At 51.2% G+C, this 20537-nt stretch overlaps 1 protein-coding gene across 2 annotated transcripts in view; it reads right to left on the bottom strand.

Annotated features, from left to right (window-relative positions):
• WDR27 (WD repeat domain 27) overlaps positions 1–20537 on the bottom strand; it is a 141861-nt gene that overhangs the window by 15438 nt on the left and 105886 nt on the right. For both annotated transcript variants that reach the window (XM_089332419.1, XM_089332420.1), the window contains one exon: positions 11809–11907. In XM_089332419.1, coding sequence (XP_089188545.1) covers positions 11809–11907 — 99 coding nt within the window. The remainder of the gene's footprint in view (positions 1–11808; positions 11908–20537) is intronic.

Here is a 20537-nt window from a genome sequence, read left to right as displayed (position 1 = left end):
GAAGTAGGCCCCTGCCTGAGCCCCGGGCCTGCACGACATTTGCATCTATGGCTGGCTCTGGCTGTGCCGGCGCCTGGAGAACAGATTGCAAGAGGAAGGCAGAGCAGAGTCCTCAGGAGCTGATTGACTTGGGTGATTCGGACGTGATGAGCCAGTCAGGAGGCATCTGGAGAGGATGCGCCCCTCAGAGGCAGAATAGCACATATGAAAGCACATAGTTGGGGGCGGCGCTCTGGTGCAGTGGGTTAAACCCCGGTCTGCCTTGCTGGCATCCCATATGGGCACCGGTTCGTGTCCTGGCTGCTCCACTTCTGATCCAGCTCTCCACCATGGCCTGGGAGGGCAGTGGAAGATGGCCCAAGCCCTTGGGCCCCTGCACCCACGTGGGAGACCTGGAAGAAGCTCCTGGCTCCTGGCTTCGGATTGGCGCAGCTCTGGCTGTTGCTGCCATTTGGGGAGTGAGCCAGCGGGTGGAAGACCTCTCTCTGTCTCTACCTCTCTAACTCTGTCTTTCAAATAAATAAAATAAATCAACAAAAAAAAAAAAAGAAAAAAAACTCACATACCTGAAGCTACTCAGTGACCAAAAGGAGTATTAACGTCACAGTAGTAAAAAAAAAATGCTGCCTCTCATAGAGCAGAAACAAGCAACCTTCTTAAAATTTTGATTTGCAATTCCGCTCTAGGGACTAATCTAAGAAGAAAGCGAGTTCCTGGCGGCCACAGCTCCAGGGCAAGCCAGCTGCGGCCTCTACGCTCAGGCCTGCTCACAGAGCTCTAGGCGCACGGCCCTCTTCTCCCCAGAAGTGCCCACAGCTCTTCCTGGGAGGACTCTGAGTCCCTCCTCTGCGTCTCCCGCTCCTCGGTGAGCAGCGTGGGCCCGGCAGCCGGGAGTAGGTGAGAGCAGTCAGCTGGGGGAAGCCTGGTTTATCCGCTTCTCACGTGGCTGCGTGGTTTGTTCAGGCGTCACCTTCATCGTGGAAGTGGGAGCAGAGCTGAGGACCAAACCCAAGCGCTCCAGCGTGGGTGTGGGCATCCCAGCCAGCACGCAAACACTAGGCCACCTCCAAGCAAACACTTACATTGAACTTGAAGCGTTTTGCCTGTGGCTACAAGCAAGAAACGAGACTTGTGCGATGGCTAAGAAAAACATCCACTTCAGCCCAGCGTAGGGGCTGGCAGGTGGTCACCAAGAAAGCACCTGTGACCTCAGAGACAAAACCGAAAGGCACAGGTGTTGGCTCCTTGCAGGTCTGGATCCAGGGAAGGGCTTAACAGCAGCCCCGCCGCTGGGGAGGCGCCACACTGTGGCCCAGGCACCCCCGCCATCCTTCCTGACACGTCCAGTGCGCACAGAATGCTTCACTGCGCACGTCACACACACACACACACACACACACACACGCACGCACGTGTTTACAAATACAGAGGACACACAGAGAATTTCAGTCCACCACTCTTCAAGAAGAAGAAAACTACTCAGGATCCACGGGTACCACCTAATTGTATAGAAAAGAAATTCAAGGTTCAAAGGGTTTGGAGAGGAACTCTACGAGCAAATACGCAGGAAGTTCCCCTTTGCCCTAAATCTCCTGAAGACGTAACTGAAGGGGAGAGTCGAGGGCACACACTGGAAGTCAGAACAGGGCTGGCCCGGTCTGTCCGGGTTGCTCCCCACAGAAGCGCCACAGCCTGGTGCCTCACACCCAGCGTCCATTACTCAGCGCCCCGGAGGCTGCGAGTTGGAGCTCAGGGGGCGGCCACGTCTGGGGTCGGAAGTTCTGGAGTCAGGATTTCACACGTGGATGTTGGGGGGACACAAGCATCCAGACCTAAATGGCATACAGGTAAAAAGCAGTAACAGCGCAGAGACCTGCGGAGCAGTGGGGGTCACGGCTGTGAGGTTCTGAGGCTGCAGGCAGGTGAGTGGGGCAGCTCCAGCGGGAGGCAGCTGTCGCGTGTTAACACGTACCCTGTCGCCTTAACACGGGCTGGGGAACCCTTTTTCTGCCAAGGGCCATCTGGATATTTGTAACATCACTCACCAGTCAAACAAAATCATCGATGAACAATCAGCCTGCTACAGATTTACGGAATTTCAAGTCCCACCTGCAGGTGCCTTGGCGGGGCCAGACCCAAGGATTTCCCAGGCCTTACCCAGTCCGGGGGCCAGCGGTTCCCCACCCCTGCCTCACACAAGCTCAACTGAACAAAACAAAGAGTGAGACAGAAGAAGTCCAAAACAGGTGATAACATTGAAACACAACTATCTAATTGAGCCAAAAGAAGGCAGATCAGGGGAACAAACAGAAAACAAATTGGCAAGAATCTTAACCACATCAAATGGAAATGGTCTAAATCCACCAAACTAAAAGTCAAGTTGGCTGAAAGATCAAGACACAACTAAATACAGCCTATAAGACATGCACTTCAGGGTTGGTGTTCGGTCCAGGGATTAACACGCCGGGAAGGCACTGCACCCCCTAAAGCAGTGCCCACAGGGCTCAGGTAGCTGGGTCCCCCCACCCACAGGGCAGACCTGGATGGAGTTCCTGACTCCCTGCCTTCAGCCCTGGCCCAGTCTCGGCTACTACAAGCATTTGGGGCATCAGCCAACGGATGGGAAACTCTCTCCTTCCTCTCTCTGGCTCTCTCGCTCTCTTACTCTCCCCCACCTGAGGAAAACTTAATTAATTAAGTTTTAAATGCATGTCAACAATAATCCAAATACATTAAAGGGAAAAGAATTACTAAAAGATATACCATCCTAACAATAACAAAAGAAACCTAGAATGGTTGTACTCACGTGAAAGTATATTTCAAGGCAAATACTATTGCCAGGGAAAAGAACACTTTTTCATGATAGCAAGAGGGTTCAGAAGACATAACCATCCTGGGTGTAAAAACAGCTTCAAATACATGAAGCAAAACCTGACAAAATCATAAGGAGAAAGAGAAAGACCACATGAACAGCCAGACATTTCATACCACTCTTAAAAGTTAATCAGAACAACACACAACAAGCAAGGACAAACAGAGCTGAAGAACACTGCCTGACAATTTGACTGATGTTCAGAGAATACACCTCCACAACAAGCAGACTGCGTACTCGTTTCAGGTGTAGACAGAACACAAAACAAAAACTCAGTGATGTCCAGTAATGCAAAGCAGACTCTGACCACACAGAGATAAATTGTAAGTCAATAAAAAATATTGCAAGAACATCTGCAGATGTGAGGAAACAAAACAGCACACATTCAGAAAACTCACATATTGATGAGAAAATAAATCAGAAAGTACACTGAACTCTGAAAATGACTCTGAGATAATCATGTTCTCCAAATCTGAGGAATAGAAACACACAGCCGCAAGCACCCGCGTTAGGATGGCGGTACGCCAAGGTCGGTGGATGGCACCCGGCACCTGTGTCAGGAAACTTCTGGAGATCCAAGGGTCTCTCGGGTGGTAGATGCGAACCACGACTATCCAGGGAGAATTACAAGGTCTGGTCTTTGTAGTCATGTGTCATGCTATGAAGTGCAAAGACCAGGGGACATGGTGAGGAACAGGAGGGCATTCTGACGCATGGCAGACAAGTGAAGGCAACGCTGTAGGATGTTCCAAGTCTTAGAACCCAGAAGGAGGGGTCAGTGCTGTGGTGCAGCGGGTAAAGCCACCACCTGCAACACCGGCATTCCACATGGGTGCCAGCTCCAGTCCCAGCTACTCCACTTCCAATCCAGCTAATGCACCTGGGAAAGCAGTGGAGGACAGTCCAGGTGCATGGGCCCCTGTACCTACATGGGAGAGCCGGAAGAAGCTCCTGGCTCCTGGCAGATCGGCATAGCTCCAGCTGTTGCAGCCATTTGGGGAGTGAACCATTGGATGGAAGACCTCTCTCTCCCTCTCTCTGTAACTTTGACTTTCAAATAAATAAATAAATCTTAAAAAAAAAAATGGCCCTTCCCCTGTCCTGGGGGCGGGACCGTGTAAGCACTCCCTTCTCTAAGCCCATAAGAAGCCTGGCAGTGGGGCGAGGGCTCTCTTTCACGGAAATCTCTCTGCTCGTGTCCCAGCGAAGCAGGGTACTGACATCTCCGCCTCGCCCTTGCCCTTCCCGGCCCACACTCCCTCAACAATGCCCACGTCTGTGTGTGTGTCTTCCTCACTTAAATAAATGTAATCGCTTCGTGCCTGTACCTGGAATGTTTCCCTAAGCGAGAGGCAAGAGCCTGGATAGGAAGTTAGACCCAAGCTAGCCCACGCCAGAGGGTCACGGGCAGCAGGCTTGCAGCGGGCACATATGACGGGCACCAAGCGCAGTGCACGTCAGGACTGAGGAGACAAGCTGGGGCCTGGCGCGGGCGCAGCAGGAGCGGCCCGAGGTGGGAAAGGAGGCATTCGGCCACGACAGCAGCAGCTCCGGGCAGACCACAGGGACAAGGGCTCCCCAGCGGGCTGCCCTGGGAGCCCCGCCCTCCACTCCTGACCTGTGACCTCCCAGAGCTGGGGCAGAGCCAGCAGGGCCCAGCATCGCCCTTAGCCGCCCCCCGTGGGACAACGAGGAAACAGCTGGAACACAGACAGGAGTGAAGCCAACAACAGGAGGTGCTGGGGGCTGTCCTCAACAGGAAGCCATCACACCTCCCAGAGGGAGGCCTGGTCCTACGCCTCGGCATGACACTCACACACCCGAGAGGCCTCCATCTCAGTTAAAAAGCCACGCACCACTTCCAGCAACGTTGTACTCAGGAGCAGAGCCAGTGCAGAGCGGGTCTTCACGGAAGATAAAAAGGAAACCGCAATCCTGTGGCGGGGACAGGAAAACCTGCCCCCTTCACATCACCTTCAAGGAACGAGTTCACCAAATACATCCTGCTTAAACAAGGAAAGAAGACTTCTCCAGGTGTGTCCCCTCTCAAAGTCTTCTGGCCTAATTAAACAAATGGACTTGGATTTCAGCCCCACGCACGTGAGTGAAAAACAGAGGAAACAAGTCTAGCAAAGATGTCCTGGGGAAAAGTCTCAGTGATCTGGAAGCTTCTAGACAGTAACAGCGCTGTCTTTGTACAAGACACACAGAGTGATTCTAAAGGCCTTTGACAACAAGAGGGAATGGCACGCAACCAGTTCCAAGCGCTTCTGACGCAAGCCATGGCGCTGGTCTGGCAGAGACAGTACACAGGGGCAGGCACTGTTCTGCACACACACTCGACACCTGACACACACCAACAAGCAGAGCGGGTCAGCTGGGAGACGCACGGCCAGGACACGAAGCCATCCACAGAGCGAGATTCAGAAACGACCCGGACCGTGGCACTTCCCTAAGAAGGCTACAATCATTATTAACACATTAAGAGTTCGTCTGAGAATTCAGCTGCGAGATAAATCTCCAGGGGAACATGTTCTAGGCCTAAAGTAACTAGAGTAAAGCAAACTGCACTTGAGAGAGAAAGCAACAGATATCAGAATCAAATATGAGACGAATGTTTGAATTTTAAACTGAAGCCCGTGGCCTCAAGAAGAGCCCAAAAGATAAGGCTCGGCAGGCACAGCTGGCCGCTGAGCGAGAAGACCAGCATTCCTCCTGCTTGTGGGAAAGGGACGTGCACTTGACAAGGATCCCAGAGCTGCCTGTAACCGAAGCCGGCAAGGGCCCCGCAGCACAGAAACACTGCAAACACGCGTCTGCATCCGGCCCCCGAGGCTTAAAACTCCACCTCTAACCGCCCATGGAGAACACAAGACCAGGGAAAAAACACTGCACGCCCAGCGGTGTCCGGCCAAATGCTGCTTCTGACACCAAAAGCCACCTCAGCGCCCTCTGCAACTGCCCTCACCGGCTCGGGGCAAGGTCACTTCTGTTTCTTCTGCATCTTCCCGGCTGCCTGGGCACTCCTGGGGGCGGGGGTGGGGGGCAGCTGCAGGCCTCAGCTGCTCCTGTTTCTCCCCTTCAAGGCTCCTCTGTGTCACAGCCTAAACCACGCAGTGCACCCGCCTGACCTGAGTCCCCTCTCTCCACATCACCCACTCGAGACCGCCCACATCCTGCTTCCTGTCCAGGGTCTCAGTGCAACCCAGGAGGGCTGGGAAGACCAAAGCAGAAGTTCCCCTCATACAATCCCAGCGACCCGGACGTGCGGCTGCTCCCACAGCGTGCAGGGGCTTGCTCGCCGCCACATCAGTGGGCTGCTCGCTCACGGCTGACAAAGGTCCACGCTGGCGCCTTCACGCTCCCGACCGCGACAGTCGTGTGTGTCACTCTTCCCTCCGCAGCTGACTGCTCTTCTCCTCATGACGCTGAACCTCTCCCGGGAGCCCAGCCCCACGCGGCCGACCACCCCTGAACCTCTCCCGGGAGCCCAGCCCCACGCGGCCGACCATCCCTGAACCTCTCCCGGGAGCCCAGCCCCACGCGGCCGACCACCCCTGAACCTCTCCCGGGAGCCCAGCCCCACGCGGCCGACCATCCCGGAACTCACGGGAGCCCAGCCCCACGCAGCCAACCACCCTTGAACTCACGGGAGCCCAGCCCCACGCAGCCAACCACCCTTGAACTCACGGGAGCCCAGCCCCACGCAGCCAACCACCCCTGAACATCTCATGGGAGCCCAGCCCCACGCAGCCGACCTCCCCGAACCTCTCACAGGAGCCCAGCCCCACATGGCCGACCACCCCTGAACTCACGGGAGCCCAGCCCCACGCGGCCGACCACCCCTGAACTCACGGGAGCCCAGCCCCACGCGGCCGACCTCCTCGGAACCTCTCACGGGAGCCCAGCCCCACGCAGCCGACCTCCTCGGAACCTCTCACGGGAGCCCAGCCCCACGCGGCCGACCTTTCCACACAGCTGGTTCGTTCCTGAGGCAGTCAGCGCCCTGGGCTCCCATGTGCGTGCAGGCGGGGCCCAGGCACTTGTACCATCCTCTGCCACTTTTGCAGGCCACTAGCAGGGAGCTGGATAGGAAGTGGAGCACTGGGTCGTTAACCAGTGACACAGGCGGCGGCTGCCCCGGCTGCCCCAGACACACAGTGGTCCAGGTAAGAGAGGACACTGGTCCACGAGGCCTCCGCTGGAGAGTCCAGGCCGTCTCCCATCAACGTCCTTAGCAGCTCACGTGGGTGTCCCAGCTGCATCCAGGTGCCAGACTGCCACTGCCTGAGGAAAACCCCAGACGGGGAGAAGTCTCCCCAGCAGCCTTGGCTTGGCACCCCGAGCTCGCTCGCAGGCTCCAGGACCCCGCGGCGAGGACCCTGGGGCTGGAGCCAAGGCAGGGGCGAGGCGAGCTCACAGCCCCACCAGGAAACAGACGCCTCTCCCGAAAGCATGCATGCGAGAGACGCCATGGGGAGACTTCATGGCGAGACCTACTCCGTGACTGCAAGAACATGGCCACGAGCACCAGTGGCGCCACAGGGCCGCGTGGAGCACAAAGCCTGGGGCCTGGGGACCGCGGCCCTCTTTTGAACGCGTCACGACAGTGAGCTCTGCCGGGGCCGTCCAGGGTTCACGACACAGCCTAGACTCACCGATCCATCTACCCACAGGTTCCTCCGCTCCAGCTCCAGACGCAGCTTTTCAATCAACACTGAAATGCATTCCTTCTTGGTGCCAACGTGTGGCAGCCGTGCCAGGGGCGGCAGGTGGCCGGGCCTGCGCTGTGGGACCACAGGGAAAACACCTGCAGCATCCGGGCCTGTGTTCTCATCAGTACGTGGCCCCCCAGCACGTGTGACGGAGGCTGCCCCAAGGGTGAGATGACAGAGCACAGCGCCTCACGCAGCTCCCAGTCCAGTCCAGGCTTCCCACGGTCCACCGGCTCGCCAAGCAACCTCATAAGATGCACGTCTCCAAGGCCAGGGATGTTATCAATGAACAAGAAGAGTGAGAGTCACGGTGGAGGCCGTGCTGCCTCGCGCCCCTCACTGTGAACCCCCACATGTGGTCTGCACATGCAGCAAAGCTGTCGAGGCCGTCTGGCTGAGGACAGACCACGTGGTCCCAGAGCACTCTGCATGGAGGGCCAATGGTGCATTTCCTCAAGTCCTTTCTCCACCAGGGACAAAAGGCACACAAGTGGTCCCCAGTGCACTGGCCATTCCCCAACCTGCCCGCCCCTGCTGCAGGCTGTTGGCCAGAGATGCCTGCTGTATGGTTTACCAACGAGGTGCTTACACCGTAGACAGGGGTCTGATGATCTGACTGGAGAGGGCAAGGGGAGCCTTTATAAAAGTCTATCAAAGCCAGAAAACATCCCATTTCAAAGTAACGTAATTGTGGAGGCAGAATACCATATTTTGGGGGCTGCGCTGTGGCCTAACAAGTAAGGCTGCCACCTTATGCCACCTGTGGTGCTGGCATCCCATATGGGCACCGGTTCAAGTCCCAGCTGCTCCACTTCCGATCCAGCTCTCTGCTACGGTCTGGGAAAGTGGTGGTAAATGGCCCAAGACCTTGGGCCCCGGGCTCCTGCACCCGCATGGGAGACCTGGAAGAAGCTCCTAGCTCCTCTCTTTGGATTGGCCAGCTCCGGCCAAAATGGATATTTGGGGAGTGGACCAGCGGATGGAAGACTTCCCTCTCTCTCTTTTTCTCTCTGTCTCTGCCTCTCTGTAATTCTTCCTTTCAAGTAAATAAATAAATCTTTAAAAAATATATCCTATTTTTAAATCAAATATATATAGAGAGAACCCAGAAGGCCCAGCCTCACTTTTTTCACATTAACTATTTACAGTCCAGCCACTACTCATCAGAATCACATTAATGGCAACACAGATGCCATATGTGGTTTTCAATGGAAAATTTTCAAATGTTGAAAAAAATTCCTGAGTTCAGTCATGCCAAAAGACATTCTGATAGTAAATGTTGAATTTTCAAAACAGCTAACATCTATGAGGGTGAGGCAGGAGGTAGTTAGGGTCTGGGGAGAACAGAAAGAAAGAAAGAGGAAAATGCAGAAAAATTCAGGAAAAGCTAAAACTGGTTTTTACTTCCTTAGAATGCCAGTTTAAAAAGCAGCTGGCTCAAAGACAGCCTACCCACACACAGGACATAAAGACCAACCCAGGCCCAACCCAGGGAGGGAGCAGCGGCTGCCGGTCCTGAACACACGAGGCACTGTGTCAGATGACCAGCGATATCCCACGGCCCAAGAGGGCAGCATCCCTCCAGCCAGAACCTCTGGTCTGAGGCATCCGGTCTCCCTGGCCATGACCCCTCGCTCTCTCTGAAAGTGTGGCTGTAAATTCACAGCGTAGTTTTACTCGGAGCCCTGACCTCTGTCCCGGGATGCACTTTTGCTCTGTGGCCCCCGGGGAGCGGCTCTGTGCCGAGGCCTGCTTCGACTTTCCGCGGGAAGTGCGCTTTGCTTGCTGTAATAACTTGCTGTCTGTGAGCCGTGTTCAATCCACCGAGGCTCAAAGAACCTCCCCTCCACTCCTACAAGTGAACTGCGAGTCACTGTGCACAGCAGAACTAAAAACATGTTTTGGTGCAAAACTGTGGTGAAATCAGTGCACTCGGTACATCCCACCCCGGTCAGCACAGCCAGGCCCCGCCGCACGCCTGCTGGCGTTCACTCTCCACCACCCCCTACCTTACGGCTGAGTGTCTAAAAACGGATCCAACAACTTTAACAGAATTTAAGAAGAGGTGACAGCAAAAAGCTCGTGGGCATGGAATGAAAAGGTCAGTTTATTCTGATGTAAAAGAATCTGAAATCCACCTCAGCCTTCACAGTCGGCACCTTCCACGCACTGTGGTCTCAGGCAGGGAAGCGGTGCACCACGGCGCACGGGGAGCCTGGCACCCACCCCCCCACCCCGGCACCGGTGAGGCCCAAGCAGCCTGCACCTCCCGTGTCCGACACCCGAGTACTCCGAGGACACACGCTGGGGTACCTGCGCCGTCCGACACCTGAATACTCCGAGGGCACACGCTGGGGTACCTGCGCCGTCCGACACCCGAGTACTCCGAGGACACATGCTGGGGTACCTGCGCCGTCCGACACCCGAGTACTCCGAGGACACACGCTGGGGTACCTGCGCCGTCCGACACACAAGTACTCCGAGGACACACGCTGGGGTACCTGCGCCGTCCAACACCCGAGTACTCCGAGGACACACGCTGGGGTACCTGCGCCGTCCAACACCCGAGTACTCCGAGGACACACGCTGGGGTACCTGCACCATCCGACACCCGAGTACTCCGAGGGCACATGCTGGGGTACCTGCGCCGTCCAACACCCGAGTACTCCGAGGGCACACGCTGGGGTACCTGCGCCGTCCGACACCCGAGTACTCCGAGGACACACGCTGGGGTACCTGCGCCGTCCGACACCCGAGTACTCCGAGGACACACGCTGGGGTACCTGCACCGTCCGACACCCGAGTACTCCGAGGGCACATGCTGGGGTACCTGCGCCGTCCAACACCCGAGTACTCCGAGGTCACATGCTGGGGTACCTGTGCCATCCGACACCCGAGTACTCCTAGGACACACGCTGGGGTACCTGCGCCGTCCGACACCCGAGTACTCCGAGGACACACGCTGGGGTACCTGCGCCGTCCGACACCCGAGTACTCCGAGGACACACGCTGGGGTACCTGCGCCGTCCGACACCCGAGTACTCCGAGGACACACGCTGGGGTACCTGCGCCGTCCGACACCCGAGTACTCCGAGGACACACGCTGGGGTACCTGCGCCGTCCGACACCCGAGTACTCCGAGGACACACGCTGGGGTACCTGCGCCGTCCGACACCCGAGTACTCCTAGGACACACGCTGGGGTACCTGCGCCGTCCGACACCCGAGTACTCCGAGGACACACGCTGGGGTACCTGCGCCGTCCGACACCCGAGTACTCCGAGGACACACGCTGGGGTACCTGCGCCGTCCGACACCCGAGTACTCCGAGGGCACACGCTGGGGTACCTGCACCGTCCGACACCCGAGTACTCCGAGGGCACACGCTGGGGTACCTGCGCCGTCCGACACCCGAGTACTCCGAGGACACACGCTGGGGTACCTGCGCCGGGGCAGCCCCTCAGTGATGTGCAAGGCTCACCTGCTCACGTGTTCAGTTTCCAATATTTGCCAAAAGCACACAGTGCCAAGCACCGGGGCACAGGCCTGCCTGTGGGGCACAAGGCCTAGTGCACAGGCCCCAGCCTGATCTTGGACAGGAAATCCACCCCAGGCGCTCAGGTTTACCAAGACCCATGCTCCCATCTGTTACCAAAATCTCCCTCCCTCTGATGCAGGATCGGCCACCTCTGCCAGGGCTGATTCGCAGCTGTTCCCTTCTCAGCTTTTCCCTGTTCGTGACATTCTTCAACCTCTCGTCTCTGCCGTATCCAAGTCCTCTCTGTCCTGTCCTGACTGGCCTTGTGATCTGCCGTCCTCTGCCGTATCCAAGTCCCCTCTGTCCTGTCCTGACTGGCCTTGTGATCTGCCGTCCTCTGCCGTATCCAAGTCCCCTCTGTCCTGTCCTGACTGGCCTTGTGATCTGCCTTCGTGCTTTCTGTCTCCACCTTTAACGACAGTGTTCCACACATGTGTCCACGATATTCCTCTCAGGTCAAACATGCAGTCATCAAACTACACATCACTTCAACCACAAATGGAAATTTTCTAGATTTTTCTCCCCAGGAAAGACTTGCTTCCTAAGACTCTCTCCCTGCACTCAATGAAAGCTGGCATGGAAGCTTAAATGTCGTGAAATTTCACCAAAACGAGGCCTGACAGACAGAAAACTGTTGCAAATCTGTGTTCTGTGGCAACACCCCTCCCACCGGTGGGACAGTACCTGGGCAGCTGACGGGCTGAAGGCCACTCTGGTGACTGTGTCCGTGTGCCCCGGGAGGCGGTGAGAAAAGGTGCTGGATCCCATCTCATACACGTAGGCCTAGGGGACAAGACACCAAGCAGAGTCGGTGACCGCGATCGGGCACAGAAGGTAGCAACCGCCCGGCAAGGCCGGCAACACCACACGCACCCGCAGAGCTGCTGCTCCTCACTCCTTCAGATTTCTGATTTCTTTTTTTTTTTTAACTTTTATTTAATGAATATAAATTTCCAAAGTACAGCTTATGGATTACAATGGCTTCCCCCCCATAACGTCCCTCCCACCCGCAACCCTCCCCTTATCCACTCCCTCTCCCCTTCCATTCACATCAAGATTCATTTTCGATTCTCTTTATATACAGATCAGTTTAGTATACATTAAGTAAAGATTTCAACAGTTTGCTCCCACACAGAAACATAAAGTGAGCAATACTGTTTGAGTACTAGTTATAGCATTAGATCTCAATGTACAGCACACTAAGGACAAAGATCCTACATGAGGAGTTTCTGTAATTAATACAGTTATTCTTAAGTGTTAAAAATTAACTGAAATGTGATCCCTGTTAAACATAAGAGTGGGAATAAGAGAGGGAAGAGCTGTACAATTTGGGACATGCTCAAGCTGACTTGCCCCAAATGGTAGAGTTAGATACATACCAGGGGATTCCAATTCAATCCCATCAAGGTGGCATGTACCAATGCCATCTCACTACTACAAGTGATCAATTTCAGTTCACAACTGATCATAATGAAAGGACTAAGAGTCAAAGGGAGCACATAAACAAGTCTAGTACCTGCTAACACTAACTGATAGAATAAATAAAGGGGGGAATGATCCAACATGGGAAGTGAGATACTCAGCAGACTCATAGAATGGCAGATGTCCTAAATAGCACTCTGGCCTCAGAATCAGCCTTTAAGGCATGCGGATCTGGCTGAAAAGCCCATGAGAGTATTTCAGGCATGGAAAGCCAAGACACTCTGACAAAAGATCTCTGTGAGTGAGATCCCAGTGGAAAGAACAGGTCTTCAAAGAAGGAGGTACCTTTCTCTGAAGGGAGGAGAGAACCTCCACTTTGACTATGACCTTGTCTAAACAAGATAAGAGTCGGAGAACTCAGAGGGCTTCCATAGCCTTGGAAACTCATGACTGGAGCATAGGGAGACTACTGATGCCATAGACAGGAGTGTCAATTGGTAAAGTCAACAACAGGAGTCACTGTGCACTTACTCCTCATGTAGGATCTCTGTCCTTAATGTGCTGTGCATTGAGATTTAATGCTATAACGAGTACTCAAACAATATATTTCACTTTGTGTTTCTATGGGGGTGCAAACTGTTGAAATCTTTACTTAATGCATACTAAACTGATCCTCGTCAAAAAAAAAAAAAAAAGAAATTATCAACTCCCAACTTGACTCTCACTGGGATTAAACATGACAATAGGTCTGATCTGATTTCATCATCATTTAAAAAAAAATCATCTATTATTTTTCACTTTATGTTTCTGTGTGGGAGCAAACTGTTGAAATCCTTACTTAATGTATACTAAGCTGATCTTCTGTATATTAAGATAATCGAAAATGAATCTTGATGTGAATGGAAGGGGAGAGGGAGTGGGAAAGGGGAGGGTAGTGGGTGGGAGGGACGGTATGTGGGGGAAGCCATTGTAATCCATAAATTGTACTTTGGAAATTTATATTCATTAAATAAAAGTTAAAAAAAAAAGATCCTACATGAGGAGTAAGTGCACAGTGACTCCTGTTGTTGACTTAACAAATTTTTGACACTCTTGTTTACAGCATCAGTAATCACCCTAGGCTCTTGTCATGAGCTGCCAAGGCTATGGAAGCCCCCTGAGTTCACCGACTCTGATCATATTTAGACAAGGCCATGGTCAAATTGGAAGTTCTCTCCTCCCTTCAGAGAAAGGCACCTCCTTCTTTGATGACCCATTCTTTCCACTGGGATCTCACTCGCAGAGATCTTTCATTTAGTTTAGTTTTTTTTTTTTTTTCCCCAGAGTGTCTTGGCTTTCCACGCCTGAAATACTCTCATGGGCTTCTCAGCCAGATCCGCATGCCTTAAGGGCTGATTCTGAGGCCAGAGTGCTGTTTAGGACATCTGCCATTCTATGGGTCTGCTGTGTGTCTCACTTCCCATGTTGGATTGTTCTCTCCCTTTTTTATTCTATCAGCTAGTATTTGCAGACACTATTCTTGTTTATGTGATCCCTTTGGCTCTTAGTCCTATCCTTATGATCAATTGTGAACAGAAATTGATCACTTGGACTAGTGAGATGGCATTGGTACATGCCACCTTGATGGGATTGAATTGGAATCCCCTGGTATGTGTCTAACTCTACTGTTTGAGGTAAGTCAGCTTGAGCATGTCCCGAATTGCACATCTCTTCCCTCTCTTATTCCCACTCTTATATTTAACAGTGATCACTTTTCAGTTAAGTTTCAGCACTTAAGAATAATTGTGTATTGATTATAGTATTCAACCAAAAGTATTAAGTAGAACAAACAAAAAAAATACTAAGAGGGATAACATATTAAGTTGTTCATCAACAGTCAGGGTGAGGGCTGATCAAGTCACCGTTTCTCAAAGTGTTCATTTCACTTTAACAGGTTTCCTTTTTGGTGCTCAGTTAGTTGTCACCAATCAAGGAGAACATATGATATTTGTCCCTTTGGGATTGGCTTATTTCACTCAGCATAATGTTTTCCAAATTCCTAACAGGGATCACTTTTCAGTTAAAATTTAGACACCTAAGAATAATTGTGTGTTAATTACAAAGTTCAACCAATGGTACTAGAAAAAAAAAAATACTAAAATGGATAAAGTATTACATTGTACATCAACCGTCAGGACAAGAGCTGATCAAGTCACTGTTTCTCATAGTGTCCATTTCACTTCAACAAGTTTCCCCCTTGGTGCTCAGTTACTTGTCGCTGATCAGGGAGAACATATGATATTTGTCCCTTTGGGACTGGCTTAATTCACTCAGCATGATGTTTTCCAAATTCCTCCATCTTGTTGCAAATGACCGGGTTTCATTGTTTTTGACTGCTGTATAGTATTCTATAGAGTACATGTCCCATAATTTCTTTATCCAGTCTACTGTTGATGGGTATTTGGGTTGGTCCCAGGTCTTAGATATTGTGAATTGAGCTGCAATAGACATTAATGTGCAGACAGCTTTTTGTTTGCCAATTTAATTTCCTTTGGGTAAATTCCAAGGAGTGGGATGGCTGGGTTGAACGGCAGGGTTATCTTCAGGTTTCTGAGGAATCTCCAGACTGACTTCCATAGTGGCTTGACCAGTTTGCACTCCCACCAACAGTGGGTTAGTGTCCCTTTTTCCCCACATCCTCGCCAGCATCTGTTGTTGGTAGATTTCTGAATGTGAGCCATTCTAACCAGGGTGAGGTGAAACCTCATTGTGGTTTTGATTTGCATTTCCCTGATTGCTAGTGATTTTGAACATTTTTTCATGTGTCTGTTAGCCATTTGGATTTCCTCTTTTGAAAAATGTCTATTGAGGTCCTTGGCCCATCTCTTAAGTGGGTTGTTTGTTTTGATGTTGTGGAGTTTCTTGATTTCTTTGTAGATTCTGGTTATCAACCCTTTATCAGTTGCATAGTTTGCAAATATTTTTTCCCATTCTGTCGGTTGTCTCTTCACTCTCCTGACTGTTTCTTTTGCAGTACAGAAACTTCTCAATTTGATGCAATCCCAAATGTCAATTTTGGCTTTGACTGCCTGTGCTTCTGGTGTGTTTTCCAAGAAGTCTTTGCCGGTACCTATATCTTGCAGGGTTTTTCCAATGCTCTCTAATAATTTGATGGTGTCAGGTCATAGATTTAAGTCTTTAATCCATGTTGAGTGAATTTTTGTGCAAGGTGAAAGGTAGGGGTCTTGCTTCATGATTCTGCACGTGGAAATCCAATAGATGCAAAAATCCTCAATAAAATTCTCGCCAATAGAATACAACAACACATCAGAAAGATCATCCACCCAGACCAAGTGGGATTTATCCCTGGCATGCAGGGATGGTTCAATGTGCACAAAACAATCAATGTGATACACCACATTAACAGACTGCAGAAGAAAAACCATAGGATTATCTCAATAGATGCCGAGAAAGCATTTGATAAAATACAACACCCGTTCATGATGAAAACTCTAAGCAAACTGGGTTTGGAAGGAACATTCCTCAATACAATCAAAGCAATCTATGAAAAACCCACAGCCAACATCCTATTGAATGGGGAAAAGTTGGAAGCATTTCCACTGAGATCTGGTACCAGACAGGGATGCCCACTCTCACCACTGCTATTCAATATAGTTCTGGAAGTTCTAGCCAGAGCTATTAGGCAAGAAAAAGAAATTAAAGGGATACAAATTGAGAAGGAAGAAGTCAAACTATCCCTCTTTGCAGATGATATGATTCTTTATTTAGGGGACCCAAAGAACTCTACTAAGAGACTATTGGAACTCATAGAAGATTTTGGCAAAGTAGCAGGATATAAAGTCAATGCACAAAAATCAACAGCCTTTGTATACACAAGCAATGCCACGGCTGAGGAAGAACTTCTAAGATCAATCCCATTCACAATAGCTACAAAAACAACCAAATACCTTGGAATAAACTTAACCAAGGATCTCTAAGATGAGAATTACAAAACCTTAAAGAAATAAATAGAAGAGGATACCAAGAAATGGAAAAATCTTCCATGCTCATGGATTGGAAGAATCAATATCATCAAAATGTCCATTCTCCCAAAAGCAATTTATAGATTCAATGCAATCCCAATCAAGATACCGAAGACATTCTTCTCAGATCTGGAAAAAATGATGCTGAAATTCATATGGAGACACAGGAGACCTCGAATATCTAAAGCAATCTTGTACAACAAAAACAAAGCAGGAGGCATCACAATACCAGATTTCAGGACATACTACAGGGCAGTTGTAATCAAAACAGCATGGTACTGGTACAGAAACAGATGGATAGACCAATGGAACAGAATTGAAACACCAGAAATCAATACAAACATCTACAGCCAACTCATATTTGATCAAGGGTCCAAAACCAATCCCTGGAGTAAGGACAGTCTATTCAATAAATGGTGCTGGGAAAATTGGATTTCCACGTGCAGAATCATGAAGCAGATTTTTGATTTCTTAATGAGCTTGGATCATGCTTCCTGTTCCCTACTGTGAGCCTCCGTCAGACCCCACAAACAGTTTAACATCCTATATATTTTATAAAGATATCTCTCTCTCTCTCTCCATGTAGTCATTTTGGGCCGATTTAAGGAAGGAGCACAGATACTGTATTCCAACTTTACATTAAACTCCCGAACAGAGTGAAATACACTGTAATTATATTATTAATGCCCATCACCGTGAGAGAACTGTATCTACCATACTTGGCTTCCCAGCTCAGAACCTGAGTGATCCCACTACTCAGGCTTTTCCTTAAGTACTGATGAAACAACACCTCTCTGACAGACAGTACCACTGCCGAACGTGTGTGTTTCGGGACAGAATCCGACGTCGGTCCACCTCCCGATGGGGCCCGAGCTCCTCATTCAGCAACAGGGCAAAGGGCAAAGGGCGTCCACCGCCCCAAAGGCCACGGCAGCCGGGAGGGCCCTGAGGTGGCTCCTTTTCCCTCAGAGAAGCAATCCTGACCAAGAACGAGTCCTTCGAGGGAGGCCTCGCCGGTGATGTAGCACCCGTCAGCAGTCCCGCGCGAGATCCTCTGCAGGAAGTGGAGAAGTGAGCCGGCTCTTTATCACGTCCACACGGACGGCACACATTTGCTCAGCTCTAGCAGGCTCGGGTGGCTGTGGGCACGAGGGTTCAGCGGGGCTGAGATTCCCAGCAGGCCGGAGGCCACCATGCAGAGGGCCCCGCTGTGTGAGCCCAGCCAGCATCTGCACAGGGCACGGCGGCCTGCAGGGCGCTTCCCACAGCCGGCCACGGCACATCAACTCGGAATTAGAAATCCTTCGTTTTTCTTACAAAAATGCAACAGCGAGACAGCTATGACTGCAGCCATCAAGGGTCCTGAGAGACCCTAGACTGGTTTTCTGAGCGAGTGCTGTTATTTCGCCAAACCACCAAGGAGGGCACCATTCACAGAAGCAGGGACAACCAGGTCCCACTGACCTCACAGGCGACTCAGAGACATTTTGCTCATTGCACTGTGTTTTCTGCAGGACGGACTTAATGCTGAGGCTTCTCGGAGCCCAGAGAGGGCCCAGCCGGACCTCCACCTGCTGGGGGACGCGGTGCACTCGGGGAGTCAGGGCGGGGCCTCCACCTGCTGGGGAGTCAGGGTGGGGCCTCCACCTGCTGGGGGACGTGGAGCACTCGGGGAGTCAGGGCGGGGCCTCCACCTGCTGGGGGACGCAGTGCACTCGGGGATTCAGGGCGGGGCCTCCACCTGCTGGGGAGTCAGGGTGGGGCCTCCACCTGCTGGGGGACGTGGAGCACTTGGGGAGTCAGGGCGGGGCCTCCGTCTGCCGTGTGCTTGCAGGACAGGAGGGAAGGCACAGTTGTTCCTCCTTCCACCATTAGTCTTCAGAAGAAAGCACAGAGGTTAATAACGACAGCACTTACTGGACCCTAACTTCTGCACAGCCTGCTGGGAATTTTACTTGAATTGCCTCATATAATTCTCCCTACAACCCCAAAAAGAAAATGCTATAATTGTCCCAGTTTATGGACAAAGAAACCACGGGTGGCAGTGGCCAGTGTCCGAAGTCACACAGCTCTGCATGGGGGACCAGGGCTTCGACCTGGAGAGGCCTCCTTCCAGAATCTGAGCCCTCTCGGCCTCCTCTGGCTGCCTTGGAGCCGTCACGTCACTCCATGTGTTCCGATTGTGCTCTGCTTTGGTCGCTTTGGTTGTAGTTTTGTGTGCCCATGGGTGCAGAACACCTGGTGTTGTTAAAATCACACAACCACCGGCGCCGTGGCTCACTAGGCTAATCCTCCGCCTGCGGCGCCAGCACACCGGGTTCTAGTCCTGGTCGGGGCGCCGGATTCTGTCCCGGTGGCCCCTCTTCCAGGCCAGCTCTCTGCTGTAGCCCCAGAGTGCAGTGGAGGATGGCCCAAGAGCTTGGGCCCAGCACCCCATGGGAGACCAGGAGAAGCACCTGGCTCCTGGCTTTGGATCAGCGTGGTGCACCGGCTGCAGCGCGCCAGCCGCGGCGGCCATTGGCCATTGGAGGGTGAACCACCGGCAAAAGGAAGACCTTTCTCTCTGTCTCTCTCTCTCACTGTCCACTCTGCCTGTCAAAAAATAAATTAAAAAAATAAAAATAAAAATAAATCACACAACCACTCTGGAAGCTTATCTGGCAATTTCCAGTGAAGTTCAACATACATAGAGCTTAAGACCAGGAATCCACCCAAAAAAAGGAGAGATTTGTGTGTGACGGACACAGCAGCTTTCATGGAAGTGAAGTGCACAGTCACCCACGAGGTGCACGAAACACAACACCGGGACACAAGGCACGAAGAAACGAGGAACACATCCTTGCTGATGGACTCAGCTGCTTTCTAGCAACAGGCCACAAAGAAATGGAAATGGTGAGCTGCCTGGCCAAGAATTTGAAATAATGATTTAAGGAAAAAATGAGATATAACAGAACACAGACAACTCAATGACATTAGGAAAGCAATTCATGACATACATGAGGACATCTGAAGAAGAGATTAAAAAAAAAAAAAAAAAAAAAAACAGAACCAATCTGGAAACCGTAGAGCTAAAGAACTCAACAGATGAAACTAGAAATACAGCCGAGAGTCTCCACGGCAGATGTTCTGAGCCTAAAGAGAGGTCTTCTGGAATGATCCAGTCAGACAGGGAGGAGGAGCCATCAGGGAAAGGCAAATCAAGGACCACAATGAGGTTTTACCTCACCCCAGTTAGAATGGCTATCATCCAAAAATCAAAAAAAACTGTAAATGTTGATGAGGGTATGGGAGAAAAGGTACCCTAATCCACTGCTGGTGGAAATGTGAACAAATTCAACTACTATGGAAGACAGTATGGAGATTCCTCAGAAATCTAAACATAAATCTACCACTGACCCAGCCATCCCACTCCTGAGAATTTACCTAAACGTAATGAAATCAGCATATGAAGGGTTACTTGTGCGCCCATGGTTATTGCAGCCCAAATGACAATAGCTAACATGATGTCCATCAACTGATGATGATGATGGATAAACAAACTGTGTGTGGAATACTACTCAGCCATAAAAAAGAATGAAATCCTGTCTTTTGCAACTAAATGGATGCAACTAAAAACCATTATACTTAGTAAAATAACTCTCGTAAAGAAAAATATCATATTTTCTCTGATACGTGGCAGTTAATGTAGAATACAAGAAATGTGTAGGAATGAAATGGGCATTTTGTGATTGTCATTGTCATTTTCAGCCCTGAACTGTGGTTTCGAACTTTTTACCTGTTGAATATTATAGTTAGTGGTGAAGTAAGCCTGTGAACATAGAGTGGATTAAATTTTATCACTGCAAAAACTGACGAGAGGAAGGTGGGGGAAGAGGGAGGGGTTTGAGGAAAGGGAGGGAGACGTGTGGTTGTCTTCTTGGAACTGTACCCATAATGTATGAAGTCTGCTCTCTTCATACCAAGAAGAAA

The sequence above is a fragment of the Oryctolagus cuniculus genome, chromosome 5 (genome assembly GCF_051225735.1).
Source record: "Oryctolagus cuniculus isolate XC-2025 breed Fujian yellow rabbit chromosome 5, ASM5122573v1, whole genome shotgun sequence".
NCBI lineage: Eukaryota > Metazoa > Chordata > Mammalia > Lagomorpha > Leporidae > Oryctolagus > Oryctolagus cuniculus.
This window is presented reverse-complemented; position numbering and strand designations above follow the sequence as displayed.